General features: G+C 38.4%; 1 protein-coding gene across 1 annotated transcript in view; it reads right to left on the bottom strand.

The window, feature by feature from the left end:
- The window catches only part of LOC148759145 (ankyrin repeat domain-containing protein 26-like), a 123,974-nt gene that overhangs the window by 4,409 nt on the left and 100,089 nt on the right, over positions 1-19,476 (bottom strand). Inside the window, exons 9-13 of the mRNA XM_088793048.1 lie at positions 13,712-13,819; positions 11,353-12,312; positions 9,851-10,000; positions 6,669-6,739; positions 6,237-6,330 (exon numbers count right to left, since the gene is read on the bottom strand). Coding sequence (XP_088649174.1) covers positions 6,237-6,330; positions 6,669-6,739; positions 9,851-10,000; positions 11,353-12,312; positions 13,712-13,819 — 1,383 coding nt within the window. The remainder of the gene's footprint in view (positions 1-6,236; positions 6,331-6,668; positions 6,740-9,850; positions 10,001-11,352; positions 12,313-13,711; positions 13,820-19,476) is intronic.

Raw genomic sequence — 19,476 nt, 5'->3', positions numbered from 1 at the left:
CCTGTGACTTTTTCTGTCATCCTGTTTTTCTCCTTGGACTCTAACCCTCTTTAATGTGTGGCCTCATCCCCAGGTCCATATTTTCGCCACTTATTCTCTTCTTTTACAGAAGAATCTGACTTTCTGCCCTTATAACTGCGCTAAAACAGTTTTCAGGGTCATCTCTTTCTTTAGTCCTTATCCTGCTTTACTTCTTCGCAGCAACTGATGAGGATGCCCACACCCTTTCTGTGGTCTTCTCAGCCCAACTCTTTTCTAAACAGCAGCCCTGATAGTCAGTCCTTGACCCTTTTCTATTCCTCTTTTTAAATGCTCTCAGCTCCCTACATCCCAGTGCTTCAAACCACATTCCCTCATCTACAGTGGCAGCCCTCACCCCCTTACTGAGGTCTTCTGTACGTTCCTTTTTCCCCTCGAGTCCCTCATAGACAGCGCCCTCAACCACACACTCATAAACCATGACTTGCTATGGATCGGCTCATCTTGTACATTTTACGGGGATTCTTACCACTGTTACTGTGAGCGTAGCGTTATTTTCAGATCTTGGCAGCTCCTCACCCTTAGGATGCTGACCAGCATACTTTGTCCTGCTTTTCTCTCAGAATGCATAAGTTTTTCATAAGCTTCACATTGTCCGCTATTCGCCTTGCCATGTTTGTTTGCTCTTTTGAATAACTTCCTATTGCTTCGGACCTGACCTGACCTGACCTATGGAAGTGTTCTGAAATTCCTTTCAAAAGTACACCCCTTGTCTTGTTGGAAGGCTTGTCAGCTGGAACTACCCTTTCTTCCCAGTCCAGATGCTTCCTCTCAACATTGTGTGAATCAAATATCTTAACCCCGGTAATATCTCACCTGGGGGGAATCCTGAGATGAGAGTCTTCTAGAGAAAGAGGGCTATTGATCGAATTCGTTGAAACCTGTCGTAATTAAACTTTCGATTTACACGGTAGAGCTTATGGTGGCTGATAATTCTGTGGCGATGCTAATTACTTCCCCTAGGAATCTATAGTCGCTCATTATTTTGGTATTGTAAGGGACTGTTAGCATGAGAACTGCTACTTTAGCATAAGAACTGCTACCTTAAAGTTAAGATAGGGTTAACAGCCCTGAGCTTAAAATAACCTAATGGCCTAATTGTTATGTGAGACCAGATGCCTAACAGCTTATCTCCTGTTCTCTGAAGAAGCAATGGAGGCTTTTGTAGTTTATCTATAAACTAACTCTTTGAAGCACAGCTCAACGTGCACTCTCTAAGCATAGCTCAACCTGCACTCCCTAAGACTGAAAAAAATTACTTAATGCCTTAGCTATGTGAGAATTGTAGGTTAACCTGTACTCCCTAAAACTACGGAAAAGTACTGAGTGCCTTAGAAACGATATAAAAACCCTTAGCTTTAAGGGCTGGGGGTCCTTGTTAAAACCCGCTGCGTCGGGCAGAGACGGGGACCCCAGCTAGCTGGAAATAAACCTCGCTGTGTAACTTGCATTATCGTGTCCTCTGTCTGTCTGAGGGGGGCCGATTCCAGGACTTAACAGTATAAGCTTAATCAGTTTTAGGTATGCTTACAACAAATTTTTCGATTTTTTGACATTCAGTATTATTTTACATTAATTTCATGTGTACTGCACAGTGGTTAGAATTTATATAATTTAAGAAAGTGATCCCCCTGACTCGTGCAGCACCCACCTGGCACTGTACGGAGTTATTGTGACAGTATTAACTATATTCCCTATGCTTTACATTACATCCCCATGACTATTTAGGAACTACCAATTTGTACTTCTTACTACCTTCACCTTTAGCACCCTGCTCCTAACTCCTCTCCCATCTATCACCCTAAATTATCGAGTACTCATCTGATGCCATGCGTTGCTATTACAATATTATTAATATATTCCTTATACTATACCCTGGATCTCCATGACTAGTTTGTAACAACCAATTTGTACTTTTTAATCTCTCCCCTTTTAACCCACTTCACGAACCCCCTTCCAGCTGGCAACCAACAAACTATTCTTTGTATGTATGAGTTTTTTTTCTGTTTGTTCTGTTCTTAAATTCCACTGATAAGCAAAATCACATTGCATCTGTCTTTCTCAATTTGACACACTCCACTCAGCACAACACCCTCCAGGTCCATCCATACCGCCACAGATGACCAGAACCCATTTCCTTCCATGGCCAAGCAATATTCCATTGCATGTATGTATCATCTCTTCTTCATCCATTCATCCATTGATAGGCCGCATGCACATCTTGGCCATTGTAAGGAATCCTGCAGTGAACATACTGATGTACACATCGCCTCGAATTAGCATTTTTCGGTTTCTTTGGATAAATACTCTGAAGTGGGATATCTGGGTCATTCTTTGACTCTTGTGATAGCCTTTGTTTAAAAGTCTATATTGTGTGATATAAGCATTAGTCCCACAGCTTTTTAAATTTCATGTTGTTTTCGTGAAATATCTTTTTCCATCCCTTTATTTTCAGTCTCTGTGTCTTTTGATCTGAAGCCAGTCTATTGTAGGGAACATATGTAAGGATCTTATTTTCTTATCTTTCAGCCACCTTGCGTTTTGACTGGAGCATTTAATCCATTTACACGTAAAATAATTGTGCGTAGATACATAGTTACTGCTATTTTATGATTGATATTTTTGTTTTTCCTTTTTTGTTCCTTTTAAAGAAGTCCCTCTAATGTTCCTTGTAATACTGGTTTGGTACTGATGAACTCCTTTAGTTTTTGTTTTGTTTTGTTTTTTCCTCCAGAAAGCTCTTTATCTGTCCTATGACACTTAATTATAGCTTTGCTGGGTAGAGAAATCTTAGTTGTAGGCATGTCTTCATCACTTTGAATATTTCTGCCAATCCCTTCAGGCCCACGAAGTTGCTCTTGAGAAATCAGCTGCTACTCTTATGGGTGCTCCTTTACAGATTACTAAGAGCCTTTTTCTTGCTGTTTTCAAAAGTCTTTATTTGCATCTAAACTTTGGCATTTTAATTTTGACGTATCTTGGTATGGGCCTGTTGGGGCTCATCTTCTTTGAAACTCTGTGATTTCTGGGCTTATATGTCCATTTCCTTCACCAAGTTAGGGAAGTTTTCAGACATTATTTCTTCAAGTACATTTTGAACCCCTTCATTTCTTTCTTCTTCTCGTACTACCCGTATGATGAGACTGTTGTTATGCTTGACATTCTCAGAGTTCCCTTAAGCTATCCTCATAGTTTGGATTCTTTTTGCTGGTCTCATTGGGTAGTCTCTGCTACCATAGCTTCTAAATCGCTCATGCGATTCTCTGCTTCATCTAATCAGTTTTCATTCCCTTGAAGACATTCGCTTTTTCAGTTATTTTATTCTTCACTTATGACTGGTTCAATTTTTTTGTTTTCTATCTTCATTTTTGTGTTTCCTATCTGTTAGTTGAAGTTCTCCTTGAGGTCACTGAGCATCCTAACAACCAGTGTTTGGAACTCTGCATCTGCTAGATTGCTCTTCTCTATCTTGCTCAGTATTTTTCTGGAGGTTTGCTCTGTTCTTTTATTTGGCATACGTTTCTTTGACTCCCCATTTTGGCTTCCTCCCAGTGTTTGTTTCTATGTATTTGGTAGGGCTGCTGTGTCTCCCAGACCTATTGGAGTGTCCTCATGTAGTAGGTGTCCTGTGGGGCCCAGTGGCACGTACTAGCTGTTAACTAGAGCCGGGTGCTATAGGAGTGTCCTTTGTGTGGGTTGTCTGTACTCTCACGTTGTAGTGCAGCCTTGGTTGCTGTTTGCATGTCAATGGGAGGTATTGATTGTCAGACTGTTTGGTTGAGGACTGACCATGACTACAGTGGAGGAGCTGTTTTTGCAGGGGCTGCCCCTATAGAGCAGGATTCGCTGTAGCATGGCACTGGTGTCTACCCTGTATACACTTTGGTTGTATCTTCCTGGCAGGCACCCCGGTGATGCTCCCGCTCTGTCCAAAGATGGCCTCCAAGTATGTCAGCCCTAGGGACTCCTGGAAGCGGCCCGGCCACAGGCCTAGTTCAGCTGCAGCCTGTGTCCTGCCCCGGGCTACCTAGCTTGACCACAAAGCAGGATGCAGATGGCTGCCACCCGCACCGGCTTTGGAGGTGCCTGAAGAGTTCCAGTTGTGAACCACAGCCAGCTTCCACTAGTGCCATCTTGGGTCTGCACAGCAAGAGGTAAAGGTCAGCTGAAGCCACACACTGCTTGTTTGGGTTTTGTGAAAATTTGAGAGGTTTTAGGAAAGTCTGCAGCACGAGCCAAGACAGGATGTTTTTTTTTTTTTTTTTGGAAACACCACTGGAAGCAGCTTGGGTTTGCTCCCTAGTTAGGTGGGGCAGGTTCTCAGGGATTCACCAGGGTGGGATGGACATTGTTAGCCACGTTGATGTAGACTCAAGAGATGGCGGCTCCCATGTCTCACACCGCAACGGGTGATGGATCAGTTCAGAAAGAATGGATTCTACAAGCACCTCTGTGTGGGAGAAAGCTCCCCTCCAGCCGTCAACCTAAAGCCAGAAAACGTATTTCCTTTCCTTATGTCCCTGACATCTTTTGAACTACTGCCCAGAGTTGGAGCTCAGAGCAAGTGAGTCCCTCAGTTAGTAATCCCATTCCCAAGTCCTTTAAGAGAATTGACTGGGACTCTAGCCATCCTTCATCTCACCCAGCCACTGCTTTCCACACCCAGAAGTTATGGGGACATCTCTCTCCAGCACTGGAATCCTGGGCTAGGATGCCTGGTGTGGAGCTGGGACCACTTGCACCTCCAGGTGGACCACCGCATCCACGATATCCCTCCCGATTTTTAACAGTCAAACAGGGGTCTGGCATCAGCTTGTTCTGTTTTTCTGCCCCTCCTACCAGTTTCGAGGTGACTTCTTCTGTATGTCCTTAGTGGTAGGACGACTTTGGTTGAACTAGACTTCAGGTGATGCTCAGTGATGATTGTTCTGTAGTTTAGTTGTAATTTTGATGTGGTCATGAGAGGAGGCAAGCATGGCATTTACCTACTCTGCTATCTAGACCACAAATCCCCAATTTTTCAATTTTCGATACCTTAATAGATTTCTTTATAAAACTGCCATGTGACAACTCCTGGAACTAACATTCACGTAAGACTCCTTTTCAACACATTATCATGTCACTCATATGAAAAGTATGCTAACGTAATGTGACTTAATTGACAAGAAGTCTAGACAAAAATTTTTTTCAAAGTTTCTTTGGCCACAAAAAGGACCATCAGCACAATCTTCTGTTTCCCTTGATGGGCATGTCTGTCTAATGAAATTGCTTAGACCTGGCTACTGTGACTGAAATACACCAGCTGGAAGGTACATCTATGTCATTGGTCCACCACAGGGGTCGCAATGCGATCTTAGGATGGGAAATCCTAGGGAGCCTCTCCTCCAGAGGACAGGAGGATGTCAGGGGAATGTTGTTCTGCTTAGGAAATAGTGATACAGTTTTCCCTGTCCATCGGGAAATTGTCATCCTGGATGACACATCAATCTTTTCTGACATCGAACTGTTAAATCTTTAAAAGCGTATGATTAACTCAAGTGAATGGAAAAAGATTAGTTTCTAAACTTGCAAAGCTAGGAGCACTATGTTACTATGTAAGGCCTTGATTGGACATTCATTTCTACTTTTACACTTGCATCTGTTTTCTTTTTCAAAATCCAACAAAGAGAAAAGTATATTCTTTTCAGGAAACATTTGCACAATGACCCAGTATTCTTTAATGATGAAGAAAACAAATTAGAACATTAAAAGTAATTTGTTCTCCAAATCTCACTAAAGGGTTTACATTTCAAGGGAAATTCAGAATTCTGGATCAAATCCTTACTCAAATGCCTGGACTCAAACAGATATTTGTAGTCCGATGTTTGTGACAGCATAATTAGCAACAGCCAAAAGTTGGAAAAACCCAAATGTTGGACAAACGAAACGATAAATGAAACGTGGTATACATCAAATATTGCCTTTAGACTATCGCAATCTTTTTTTATAAAATTCTTACCACAAAAATCATTAATTTTATGAACTGAGATTTCTTTCTCTGTGGAGAGGAATTACATTACTCCCAGCAAGTAGTATCAACATGGATACGGTACTTTTATTAACGAGACTGTTCTTATTGTCTAAAATAGTATTATATGCTACTATGACAGACATAAAAATTCCTTTGCAGTATGACAGAAATGAAGAGACTAACTTACCAAGCTTGTACCTGACAGGTTCCTGTGAAGGTGTTCGATTATGCCCTCTAGCTTTTTATTTATCGTTTTTATGACAGCATTTTGAGTTTCAAGCCTAAAGTGAATATTTTGACATAATTATTCTCACACATTGACTTTAAAGCATACCACATAATCTGAACAAATATCTGAAGGTGCAACTACATAAAATCTTACAAATTCAAAAGCGCATGATTTGGCAATTGTGCCATTTTTCTAGTTGTGAATTGTGGATAATGTGCAAAAGTAGAGATAATGTACACAAATTATTCTTTTCAAGGTAGCTCAAAGCTGACATTTTGACCCAGCTTCACACTCATGTGTTTATTGTTATAACTGATCTAATTGTCATAATACACTACACGTCTGCTTTATAAATACTCAAGGTACTGTCTGTGCTGCTTTAAATTATACCTTTGCACATGATCTTGGATCTTCTTGGTACATTGCGCATCCTCTGCATGTCGGGCACTTGCTTCTTGCTGCTAAAATAAAGAAAAAGTGATGTTGAAGTACTGATGATCTATGACATCTGACAATTAAGTTCGCAAACTTGTTGCATGATGTTGCTCCCCTTTTTTTTTATATGTGTGAGGGATTGTTCATTATGAATTTCCACCAACTGGACAAACAGTTAACCAAGTTTACTCTTTGGAAGTGCTGAAACGGTTGTGTGAAAAAGTTAAGACGGCCTGAACTTTTAGCCAACGACTCATTGCTCTTGTATCACGACAATGCACCAGCTCACATGGCACTGTCCGTGAGGGAGATTTTAGCCTGTAAACAAATAACTGTATTACAACACCCTCCCTACTCTCCTGATCTGGGCCCCAATGACTAAATATGTCATTACCCAAAGATAAAGAAAATATGGAAAGGAAGACTATTTGATGACATTCAGGACATCAAGGGTAATATGATGACAGCAATGATGGCCATTCCAGAAAAAGAGTTCCCAAATTGCTTTGAACTGTTAACTAGGTGGTGGCAGCGGTGCATAGCTTCCCAAAGGGACCTTTGTGACTGTAGTCATATTCAGCAAGGAGGTATGTAACACTTTTTCTAGAATGAGTTCTCACACTTAATTATCATACCTTGTAGTACAAATGACCTGAGAAGTCACACATACTGTATTCCAAGCATCCCATCAACTCTAATTTTAAATATTCACATACGTGAATTACCAGCCTATTCCAGGGAGTTTGAAAGCTAACAGGCTACTCTTGGGGGCAGTCAGACAGTTCATGGAATAGTTTGAGGGGCAGTAATTAAACAAGAGCAAAATGCCTGGGCTTTTATCCCAAGTCCATCAGTTATTAGCTGGGTGACCTTGAGCAAAATACTTAACTTTTTTGGGTCTCAGTTTCTTCATGTATAAAATGAGACAATAGTGGCATCTACCTCACTGGGATATGGGGAAGATTAAATTAGGGAACATATGTAATAGAAAAGGACACGGCACACAGTAAAATCGAAGGGTTTGCAGTTAGCATTATTAGTGTTGCTGTATTTTAAGTTCTAATACAATTTGATATTTACATGGATGGGATGCCAATGGAAGTGGTCTGTTACACCAGTTACAGTGAAATCATTCATCAAACTATTGGCAATGTCAGCAAATGGGGAGCATTAAGCCCGGAATAGAACCCCAGTACTAAAATCCTTTTACCAATTCCACTAGCCAACAGTACATTTTCTCTGCTTGTAATAATTTATACGTTACTATGTCTCTGTACCACTCAGTGGGTAATGAGTAAGGACTGCAATGCAAATACCACCTCCTGGATTGAGCATACAATTTACATGGCCATGAGAGGCAGGGTAAAGCCACTGACATGGAAATAACGGACTCTAGTGCCAAACCCAACTTCCCAAATCAATTCATTCCCAGCAACTGATTAGGTTGGGATGTGTTAGCAAGCACTCAGAAGAGTAGATGAAAGCACCATGCTCTGGCAGATCAGAAAAGGCATCCTCAGAACTGTACAGTAAGAACGTGCTATCAATCTGTACACCCTGTCTGGCTGCAGAGAGGAAGGGCTGGTTCCCTGTTATTTTATTTTTTTTATTTTCATGGAGGGGGGAAAACGACCATTTCATTGAACAATTTTCTATTAGATTCGTGCTTTCAATTTTATACATAATTGTGAGAAATACTTTCAGAATACAAGTTTAATTATATCAATGTCTCCAAGGGGAAGTATTGGTTTGGTATAAAATATTTAATTTTATCCTAACAACTGTTAAAGAAAACATTTTCAATTTATGCAAGGATAGGTGCCATCATATCAAATACTATTTCCCCTTAGACAAACTTATACTTAGAAAGACAGAATTCTCTTTCATGAAAAATTAAAACTATGTCAAATTTTGGGCTTGATTGCTCTGCACAGACTATCTGACAAGTTCTGAGGAACATGAGTTCAATGAGAATTGGAACAGTCAGAGAAAGCTTCACGGAGAGGTGAGACTGGGAGCGAGAAATCCGGGGGCAGGGAAAGAAATCAAAACATTGGCTCCCCCATAGCTTGTAAACTCGTGTTCATAGCAGAATTATCAACAGTCAAAAAGTGGAAACAACACAAAGTCCCATCAACTGATGAATGGGTAAGTATTTTGTCCACAAAGTGAAGTAATGTTGGGCAATAGGAAGAAATAGCTAACAATTGATATGTGCCACAACACGGTTGAACCCTGGAAATGAGATGTTACGTGAAAGAAGCCAGTCACAAAGGACCTCGTATCTTGTGATTCCATTTACATGAAACATCCAAAATAGGCAAATCTATAGAGACAGAAAGTACATTGGTGGTTGCCTGAGGCTGGGAGAGACAGGAAGACGGGTGACAGCTAAGTGATGTGGGGTTTCTTTTGGGGGTCATGGAAATGTTCTATAATTGTGGTGATAGTTCCACAATTCTCTGAATGTAACAAGAGACATTGAATTGTATATTTTAAATGGCTGAAATATGATATGGGAATTGCATCCCAATGAAGATTAAAAAGAAAAAAAACAATAGTAAACCTAGATTATTTTCTTAATTCTCTATTGTGGGTGTGCATAATATAATGATCTACGTATTTCTATACTTTTAAAATATTTCTAAAATGAAAACAAAATGAAGGAAATGCCTACTTCAACTGGTTTGTATAATGAACTTTCTGTACAAGTCAGTCTGAAGTCCATGAAACATATGCCAATGCTGTAACCGTTCACAAAAGCGATGATAAGAAATAAGACAAATGTCTGAATTGTGCTAGTAAACATTATCTTCTGATCTTAAATGGCTGCTCATCGTGGTCATGGAGCTATCACTACAAAAGATTGTTTAGTAGGAAAAAAGTCTCTCGATTTCTATGAGGAACTCTGCCTATTTCTCAACGTTACCAAGGGTATAGACTACAAACACATACAATGCAAATAGCAGGATGGAAGCCAGAATTTAAGGAAGAAGTGCATTATAAAGATAATAAAATTATAATAAATTAAGTACAAGGAAAACACAAAAGAGAGCTGCCTTGAAAATCAGCATCCTAAAACACTTTATATTAATCAACTATCGATGAACTGTTGACAGGTTACATTTCACACATACCTGACTTGGGAGTTGCTCTAATGTCTTGAAATCCTGCGTCTCAGCTTCTGAATTCATATGCTGATGTGATCTAACCTGCAGTGAAGCCTCTGACTTAGGCAGTTTTTTTATGGTGTCCGGTAGCTCTCGTTGAAGTTGTCTCCCAACCACCTAGGAAGATGATTCTGTTAGTGATTTTATAATCCCATCTATTAAATTACGTTAAAATTTGCTAACTCTAACATATTAATACAATACATAGCTTGAAAAAGATCACCCCACGCATCAGTTCACCTTCTTTTCTTCTTTTGGACAAATTCTGTTTACTGAATCTGGGTAAGACACAGAAGGTGTGATCCTGCTGCCCACTCACTATTACGTAGGTTACTTGAACAACAGATTCAGCTCCACTCTCCACTTCCCCTGATGAAGCTGCAAAGCTTAACAATCTCCTGACATCTCAAGGGGAGCTAGGTATGTCGGTGGGACTAGTGGTAGTCAATTCTACATTGTGGAATGTTTTCCCCCTTTTTTACCACAGGTTTAAATTGACTTCACAGGTCCTCACGTATGCAGTCCACTGCTCACAACCTTCCAACAGATTCCTGTATCTTAGAAGAAAAGCGACTCATTCCACTGGTCTTCAGGGCCCCAGGTAACACGGCCTGGACCTCCCTTCCTGCTACACATGAATCCTGCCACCCCTCACTCGTCTGAAAATGGAGACCCAATGCCAAATTAATAAATCAGAGACCGCTGCAATTCTCTTTGAAATGGACAAACTTATGTCCAAATGATAGTAAATGGGCCTTGCGATGAGAAATATGAATTTGTAAAAATATTCAGAGACTATTATTCATAGCAGTGGGAAGATTAAATCAAGTAGAGTTTTGATAGAACTCCTCACATTTGTCCCAAATTATGATTTCATGAAAAATTAGCTGCCTTTAAAGAGGTCACAGTTCATAAGAATACATTATTTGAGACTGAAATAGTTCCAATTTATATCAAATTGACATGAATAAAAACAAAATTATACCAACTAAAATGTGGAAGAAACTACTGAGGGAAAGGGACAGCATCTACACTTCAGTTCATGGGGGAAATCTAGAATTAACTGTCTAGGTAATCCACTTAATTGAACCCTTATCTCTAAAAACTCTGTTTGCATAGGAGCATTTCCATTTATCTGCTTCATAATGGTACTGCAATGTGGTAACAGAAAGATGAAAATGATTAGTGAAGCGGTCTAAGACTAAATCATTCATATCAATGTGTATCTATCAACAATTTATACCTTAAAATTTCATAGTCAACACAATGCCTTACTCACAGGAAAGCACCTCACAGGTCTAAGTTTTATTGGCTGGATACAATGTATGCTTTTAAGCTGTTAGAGCAAATACATTTGTAATCTATGTATTTTTAATATTCAGCTAGTTTGCAACATTTAGCCATCATCAAATATTTGAACACTGAATTTTCTTTCAGGAAATTTGAAAACTATCTTTCTGGATACTTACTTCTCTTTCTGATTTATCCTTTTTATACTGGCACATTCTTCCATTCAAGTGATTCAATTTGTTGACAAAATCCTGATGTTCCTCTTTCAACATACGATCTTGTTTTTCAAATACAGCTTGAAGCGCTTTTTTGAGCTGCTGAAGCTGCTCTTGAATATTCATTCCTGAGTTTTCCTTATTGTCACTTTTGTTGAACGCATCACCCAGTTGCCGTGGAAGAAGCATCTTTCCACTTTGCAGGTCAGAACCTTTCTCCTTTGGGGAGTCCGGCTCTCCAGTATATGTGCTCACTTTTCCTTGTTTCCTTTGATGCACGTGTTCAATTTTTTCCTCTTGACACTGAGTTTGGTTTGGGTCTTTCAGTACAGGTTCAAAAACCAATGTCCTGTCTCTGACAGCATATCTAGTGTGAGGGAGCTCTGTGTCTAAGCTATTGGATTTACTTTGAGCTTTAGAAAGTTGCTGAAAAAGAATCTCAGTGTTTTCTTTTAGGTTACACCTAGCAAACCTGATTTTGTCCATGAAATGCAAGCATTCATCTCTTAATCCCTGGAAAGCATTTCGTAGGTGTCTTATTAATTGCTTACAAAGCTCATAATGATGGAGAGAAGCACTAGCCAGCATATAAAGGTCGGATTCCGCTTCTATTTTCAATCTTTCTTTGCTTCGACTTTCATTCTCCAGTTGAGAGTTCAGCATTGTATTCTCGGCTGTTGGAACATTAAGCTGTCTGTTATATTCAAATATTGTTTTTGTTACTGTTTTGTCATTCAGTTTTATCGTCTTTTGAAGACGGTCATCCTTTTGTTTTACATTTGCAGTGTCCTCAAAGTATTTTTTTTCCATTTCCTGATTCTGAGGTTTCAGTGTGTCCAGTTGCAGTCTTAGTATGGCGATTTCATCCCGCATCATCTGATTTTCACACAACAGGTCTTTTTCTTTTTCGTAACTCTCAGAAACCTAAGTAAAACAAAGGAGACTTGTAGCTAGCACTCAATGAAACGGCATATCATGATATCGTCTGAAATTAAAGAAGAACCTAAATGTTTATATAATGAAAAGGTTGCAATAAGTGGATATCCCATTGGAAAAATACAACATTGAATGCAAACCTCCAACTTTATACAAGCATAAATTCCCCAAAGTTAAAAAAAAATTTAATGTAAGATGCTGAATCCATGAAAGTGAAAAAGAGAACTTTAAAATCATAAGAGAATTTTAAGAGTCTCAGAACTGGAAAGGCAGCAAACCCAGAAGGCATGAAATAAAAGAGTAAGAAGTTTGACTACATTTTAAAATAGAGGTTACTGTCTGAATATACACCTATCCCACAGTAAGAGTATTCACTCTGCATATATTTGGACTGATTACATTTCCTAGAATTTTTTTTCCAGGAATACTCAAAATATATTTTACTTTTCTAATATTTTCAGAGTCACCTATGAGATTAAATCTACTAATCACTGATAAATCTAGGCATTGCGCTAAGCACTTCTTTATACATCAATGAACTCATTTCGTTATCACAATCTCGAACAGAATGATTAAAAAGAGGAGCAAGGTCAGGATTTTCCCCAGGACTTTGGACTCTACAATAGTATGCTTGCTGCTCTTCTAGTGTAAACATATAAATTCAAAAGACGCCTTAGATTTCAAAATACTCAGGGAAAATAAGCTAAAAATTATAGAGCTCTTCTTAGAAAATAGTGAGATTATTTGCTGCTGCAATAAGTGTTATTTCCCTTTCATGATGTTGAAAGGAGAAATAAATGTGAAATAGGGGAAAATACACTGACTTCTTTGAATAAAATACTCACCGCTAAATTATCACTAAGTATGTATCGTGGCATCCAATATCTTCAAAAGTTCCTAGTACTGAAGTAGGACTCTACTGGGAGCAACTTGTTACTTTTCTCAAAAGCAGGACAAGGAGATCTAAAAGATGGTCTCTGACCTGGCTATGCTTCTACTCCTTACAATCAGTGGAAGTGAAAACTAACCTCTCTGCTAACACAGCAAGGGGATGAAATCCCTGCCTCAAACTGAAACTTCTGTTCTCAGTAGCAATAGATTTGAGATTGTAAAAAGCTCATTGAACCACGTAAAAAGTATTGAAAGCCTCCCCTATAGATGAGACATTGGGAACGTCACTACTTGATTGTTGGACATAAATGGATTTCAGTCAAGAGTATCATTTATTGCAATGGACGGAAAATCTCACTTCCCCTAAAATACACACACACACACACACACACACCTTTAACATCCTCTAGAATTCCCATAGGTACAACATTGGTTTTCAAAATATGTCCATACACAAATACGCACACACGTATTTGAAAATAACTAAACAAAATACCTCAGAATTCATTTTCTTAAGATTTATTTTTGTCTCCTTTTGTTGTTGAAGGCAATTGGTCAGAATTGCATCTTCTAATATTCTGTTGTCCTGTTCTTGAGAAAGTGGCCTCTGCATGTCGTTTTCCTTTTGTACAACCTAGAGAATCGAATATGAACAAAGAAAAATTAGAATGTAACTAAAATTTAACTGTTAAAAATCTTAATCTACGTTTACTTATTCCTAAATTATTGGATTGTAACTAGAGAGTGAAAAATAAGTTGCCTTAGTCTAAATTAGAAGAAAAACATGAACCCGCAAAACTAATTTTGTCACCGTTTGCACTAAACAATCGCTTATATGTTAAACCCACCCCAAAAATGAAATAGTAAATGATTTTTAATGTCACAGAGGCTTCCTCACTTAAAATAGTTCACCACACCACATCTTAAATAGTGAGCCCCTATAGTGAATTTAAGAATATCTTTTAAAGATTAATAACTGGAGAATAGGCAAACTTTAATTAGGAGCCCACATCATTAACATCAATCAGTAAGAGAAGTAAATTCCTACATATTAATACAAATTATACACTATGATAGTGTTATACATTGACATAGTTATCTGTTGCATCCAATTCTAACTTATTCAACACCCACTAATAAGAGCAGATCAAAAATTAAGTCACATTTACTGATTTCCTACACTGAAATGAAAGAAATTAGAAAGTTATTGTTTGTGCCCTAATAACCAAAGGTCCCATCCTGGAAAGCGTGATTCTCTTAAAAGTCAGTTGAGTTGATTGCATGACCCCATTCTCTCTCTGAATGTAGACTCAGACGTCCATTACACAGAGGTCACAAGGAAGAATCCATCTCTAACCTTGGCCTTAGTGACAAGCCATAGGGAACTGCACATTTTGAACCACTGACTCCTTTCACGTGAGCCCGAATCAGTGGCCATCATTTTCACATGGTTCATAATTTCAACTGTCTCATCACGTGATTCAATATTTGATGTTACTTTCTTTGTTATGTAAGGGAGTTATAAAAATTAAAGGAGCAAACAATATTCAGGACTTTATTATTATTATTTTTTGCCTCAATTCAAGGATAAAGTTGAGCTGTGAATATGTATAGATGCTAACAATATTTTAAGTTTTCTAACTAGTTCAAATGTTATACATATCATTCAATTATGACCGTGTGACTCGAAAAGGCTAGCTTGAAAGGTAATTTCAATTGGACTCTATTATATTATTAAAGCACAGAAAACCATATTATACTAGAAATTTAAGCTTAATTTTTACATACACGTGTGTAGTTCTTTTCATTTCCATCAAGCCTCGCTTGCCCTTCCTCCGATGTCATTCCTAGGTGTTGTCCTGCTGACAAGTCTACATATTAGTTAAAACGAACTACTTAGAACAGTCAGATAAAAGCTATCATCTTTATAGATACAGAAAATAACATCTTATCAATTGAGAGTTCAAATTAAGCGTAATCTTTTCCTGAATACTTTACTTTACTTAAGAAATACTTCTAATTAGCTCACACTTCAACAAACCATTTGGGTAATATGTCACAAAGTAAAAGGCATACAAACGTGTCAAAAATGAATCCACCAATTCGTTCATTGAACATCGATGGAAAACCAATCAGAAACAAAACGCAATTTAGAAATACAGGACAAACATATCGAATCGCACTATATACTCTGTTCTCTACCTCGTAATTGTACCTTTTGAACAACACCCTAAGATTCAACTGCAACGTCATTCATTGTTTCCACAATGACTGTTACTTCTGATGCATTTATCTGTGTACACCCTTCCTTATAGCTGAAATGTTTTCCTCTACTATTCTGAAAATTTCTTTTCACCATTGAGGATTCAGCACTGGGGTTTAAGGAAGAAGGGAGAGAAGAGGAGACAGACTGCGGACACAGCTGAGAAGGAAGTGCTATGCACTAAATTCTCAATGAATCCCAATACTGCTGCAAAAGTCAATTCTAAACTATATAATGCCATAGAAAATCCAAGAAATATTTGGTTGTTGGTTTCAAAGGTGCTTTTTCAGTTACATCGAATAAAGTTATAACCAATACTTGTGAATGCCGAGCTATAAAACTAAAGCTAAAAAACTGTTTTGTTTCACTAGGCAATCTTTAGATCTTTCTGAAGTTTGCCCATCTGGTCCCTATGTGGTACATATAATCCTGCTGCCCACTCCCCAGTGTACGCTAAATACTAGTCTAAAGGAAATCACCCTTTCACCTCATTCTCTTTCTTATTTCCATATGTTACTGTGCTTCAGGAAGAATGCCAATGTCTTGCTAAAAGTCATTCTGTTTGGTTGTAAGTTGCATAAACAGAGTAAACGTCAAGTAGATTTTGCCACAAAATGACTGTTGGAAAGTCAGAACTATGATGGGGCTACATAGAGGTGGGCTGGGGTTGAACACTTTCTGTATCTTTATTTCCTTCTTTGCTTTCTCTGTTTTCTGGCAGCGGTGATTCACACAAGTCATGGAGCCTATGATTACCTAACAGAAACACACCTACAATCTGACTCTTTCGTTTGTCTATTACGGTCATCTGTCCAAACTCTGTGGATGCTGACAGAGGTTTGCTCATTGAGTGTGATGCAAACGGCCTTTTATCACCAACTTTCCAATCCCCGGATCTTTGAGAAGTTCCATGATCGAAAGTCAAAGAAGTAGCATTCCATTTGGAAGAAGCTGAAAATAAAGTTTTCATTTATTAGGAGGTAAAAATAACACAAAGTTGACCATCTTGAAAAACTTCCTTTTTCAGAGAAGCGGCCCCACGCCCTCCTTTTCCCCGAACACACTACTCCTTCCGAGCACATTTTATTTTAAGTGTCCTATATTGCCATTCTCATAGGTAAGTTTAATTCATTATTGTCACTCAGCAATTTCTATTATGTAATGTGTTTCCAATTAAAGCTTTCCTTAATAGTTAACATGGTGCCGGATGTGAATTTTTTTGTCGTTCTCAAAAGTCATGTCTAACCACTTATCTTAAGTTCAAATATGTGTGACAAACATGGGATTAGAAAAAAAGCTTTTAAAGCGTGGTACTATTACAAATTAGAAACTACTTATTATAAGAAAATAGTCTTTTCTAAATGCTTCAAGATCTTCAGAATTCATTTTTTAACCCTTCCATAAACAGAAATTCATATGACAAATGACAGACTTGGGTGACTTTGTTGTTTCCAAGTAAAAATACGATCAAACTAGGTCCACACTAGCTCCAAGGAGTACAGTGAACTATGAGACAGAAAATGAATATATAGCAAACTTATTTTCCTTTTGCTTTTTAAACAAAATTCTCACCTTAAATCTTAAAGACAAGTGAAAGAAAACCACAACTGTAGAAGAGAAGCTTTAAAACTGTTTTATCACTTCACAACCAGGGAGCCCGTATATCATTTAAAACAGTAGTTTCCAATGTCCTGTGAGAATCCCTAAAGTCCCAAGATCAGTCAGTCGAGGGGCCCGAAAAGGTCAAAACTATTTCAAAGAAACACTGACTGTCATTGGCCATTTTCACTCTCATTCTCTTCTAAGTGTACAGTAGAGTTCTCCACAGCCGTGATATCACAGCTCTGATGGTAACATCATAGGTCTGATGGTGACTGGCTCGTAGCTCTAATGGCTCAAGGAATGCATGCCTGTGTGTGCTCGTATTTTAAAATTTTCAGGTTTTAAGTCTAATATTGTAACTATCAATGGAGACCACCGACAAAAGAAAATACTTTGGAATTCTCAATAAGTTTTAATAGCATAAAAGAATCCCGGGGCACAAAAGATTCAGAAATACTGTTTTCAAAGACTGTGTCTACCAGATATTCATTACTATTAATTACTTCTCTCATTTTTAATAATCAAAGACTCCATAAGTTCATGTACACGCACAGCCAGTGTCTGCTCATCAGAACATCTGGTTGGCTTAAGAGCATCAGTGTTACAACACTAAGAGGAAGTAAAGTTAAAACGCAATTGACATGGTAGCGACTGAGGCTTACTCTGGGCAAACGTCAAAATTCAAATAACCATTTGGAAACCCTGGAAATATCTTCCAGTGTGATAATTAACCCCTGAGAACCCCTAATAAGCACAGGGGTTCCAAACTGGGACTTTTTGGGGTATCGAAACAAGAGGAGAAACATTTTAGTGAAGTCACACTTTTAAAATCTCATTTTCTTATTCCTGTCGATGTCTTTTCTCTCAAACTTCGATAGCAACAATGACATCACGTTACTTATGTCAAATCCTTCAATTAAATTTGTAACAAAAAAAAGGAATGAGGAAGAGAAGATTGCACGCATGCCAAATGTCCGCGCGTACTGCTTCCCAAAATTAAATTGGTGTTACAAAGTGCACCTGGTCTGCAGGGTTGCGCACCGTACTTTCCTACAGCTTCCTCAGGAACAGGATCTTCCACTTCAATGCTGGTCTGAAGGGGTTAGGAAACAAGATGATTAGTAACTCATGGACACTTCATACCATCTCTAGTTAATAATTCAGGATGAAAATGTTAAAAAGTTCTTACCTCCAAGAAAAGCATTTTTTGAAAAATACGTATCTAAGGAAATATTAGGTTGGGGCAAATGTAATTGCAATTTTGCAATTTGTTCTTCACCTTTGAAACCCCAATTACTTTCGCAACAACCTAATACTTTGATAAGTGCACTTGATATAACCGTTACATATTTCTAATCACAGCTTTGTTTTTTAGTGCTAAAACAAGATACTTGCTTGACATGGTAAGAAACCTTGGTGTATGTCCAGCTGAGTCTAAACAGAACATTTTAGAACCTACTTCATCTAGGTCCACAAGAGCTAGGAGAAACCGAACTGTTATTTGACAAAAATTTTGATAGAAAAAATCATTGACCCAAGTGGCAAAGAGATAAGAAAAACTTTTCATTATATTATGTGTCAATAAATAATAGGAAAAATGATATATATAGTTATGCAACTTTTCAAAAAAGTATAATAATTTGTAATCAGGGAAAAATAAGAACATTTACTTATTATAATCATCTAAAATGTACCAGACACTTACCATGCACATTTTACTTCTTTCCCACACAGAACAACAAGTATAAAAATGGGTTGATGATGGTTACCCCACTTCCTCTTCCTGGCCATTCCAAGACGTTAGAATACAATGATGGACAGGTGCGATCCATTGCAGTCTCTGTCCAGCAGGTTTTGCTTCTAGATCTTCACACGACTGGCTCCTTCTCATGCTTCACTTGGCAGTTTTTGTCACACTCACAAAGATCTTTCCTGACCACTGATATTCCACTCCCACTCCTATTCCAACTACAACCATGCCCGACCCCCGACAATATTCTTTAACCCAGCATTCTCCATTCTCCTTAAATGACGCAGACATAGTGACTTATAATGGACTGTCGTTCACTTGTTTTTCTGCTTGTACAGCTACAGCTGTCCCCTGAACTTCTCCAGTCAGTGTCTAACTGCCCAGCACACAGCTGGTATCCAACTAGAAATTTACTCAAGGTGAAAACATTGAGCTCGCACCAACAAAGCCTCAAGTACCAAAACACTACACATCTACAGGGTATTGCCAATCACAGTCTCTGAAACTTAACATCCCCCAGGTTAGAAATCCACATGCCCCTTCTAACTTTTCCACTCTGTTCTTGACACTACTGCCATTTGATTGTCCTACAGGTTTACAAAAAGTGTCCCCGATATTTAATAAGTCGCTGCATCTCACTGTGATC

The sequence above is a fragment of the Rhinolophus sinicus genome, chromosome 1 (assembly GCF_057876585.1).
Source record: "Rhinolophus sinicus isolate RSI-liver-muscle chromosome 1, RSI-T2T, whole genome shotgun sequence".
Taxonomy (NCBI): Eukaryota; Metazoa; Chordata; class Mammalia; order Chiroptera; family Rhinolophidae; genus Rhinolophus; species Rhinolophus sinicus.
Note: the sequence above shows the minus strand (reverse complement) of the source record. Positions and strands in the feature narration are given on the sequence as shown.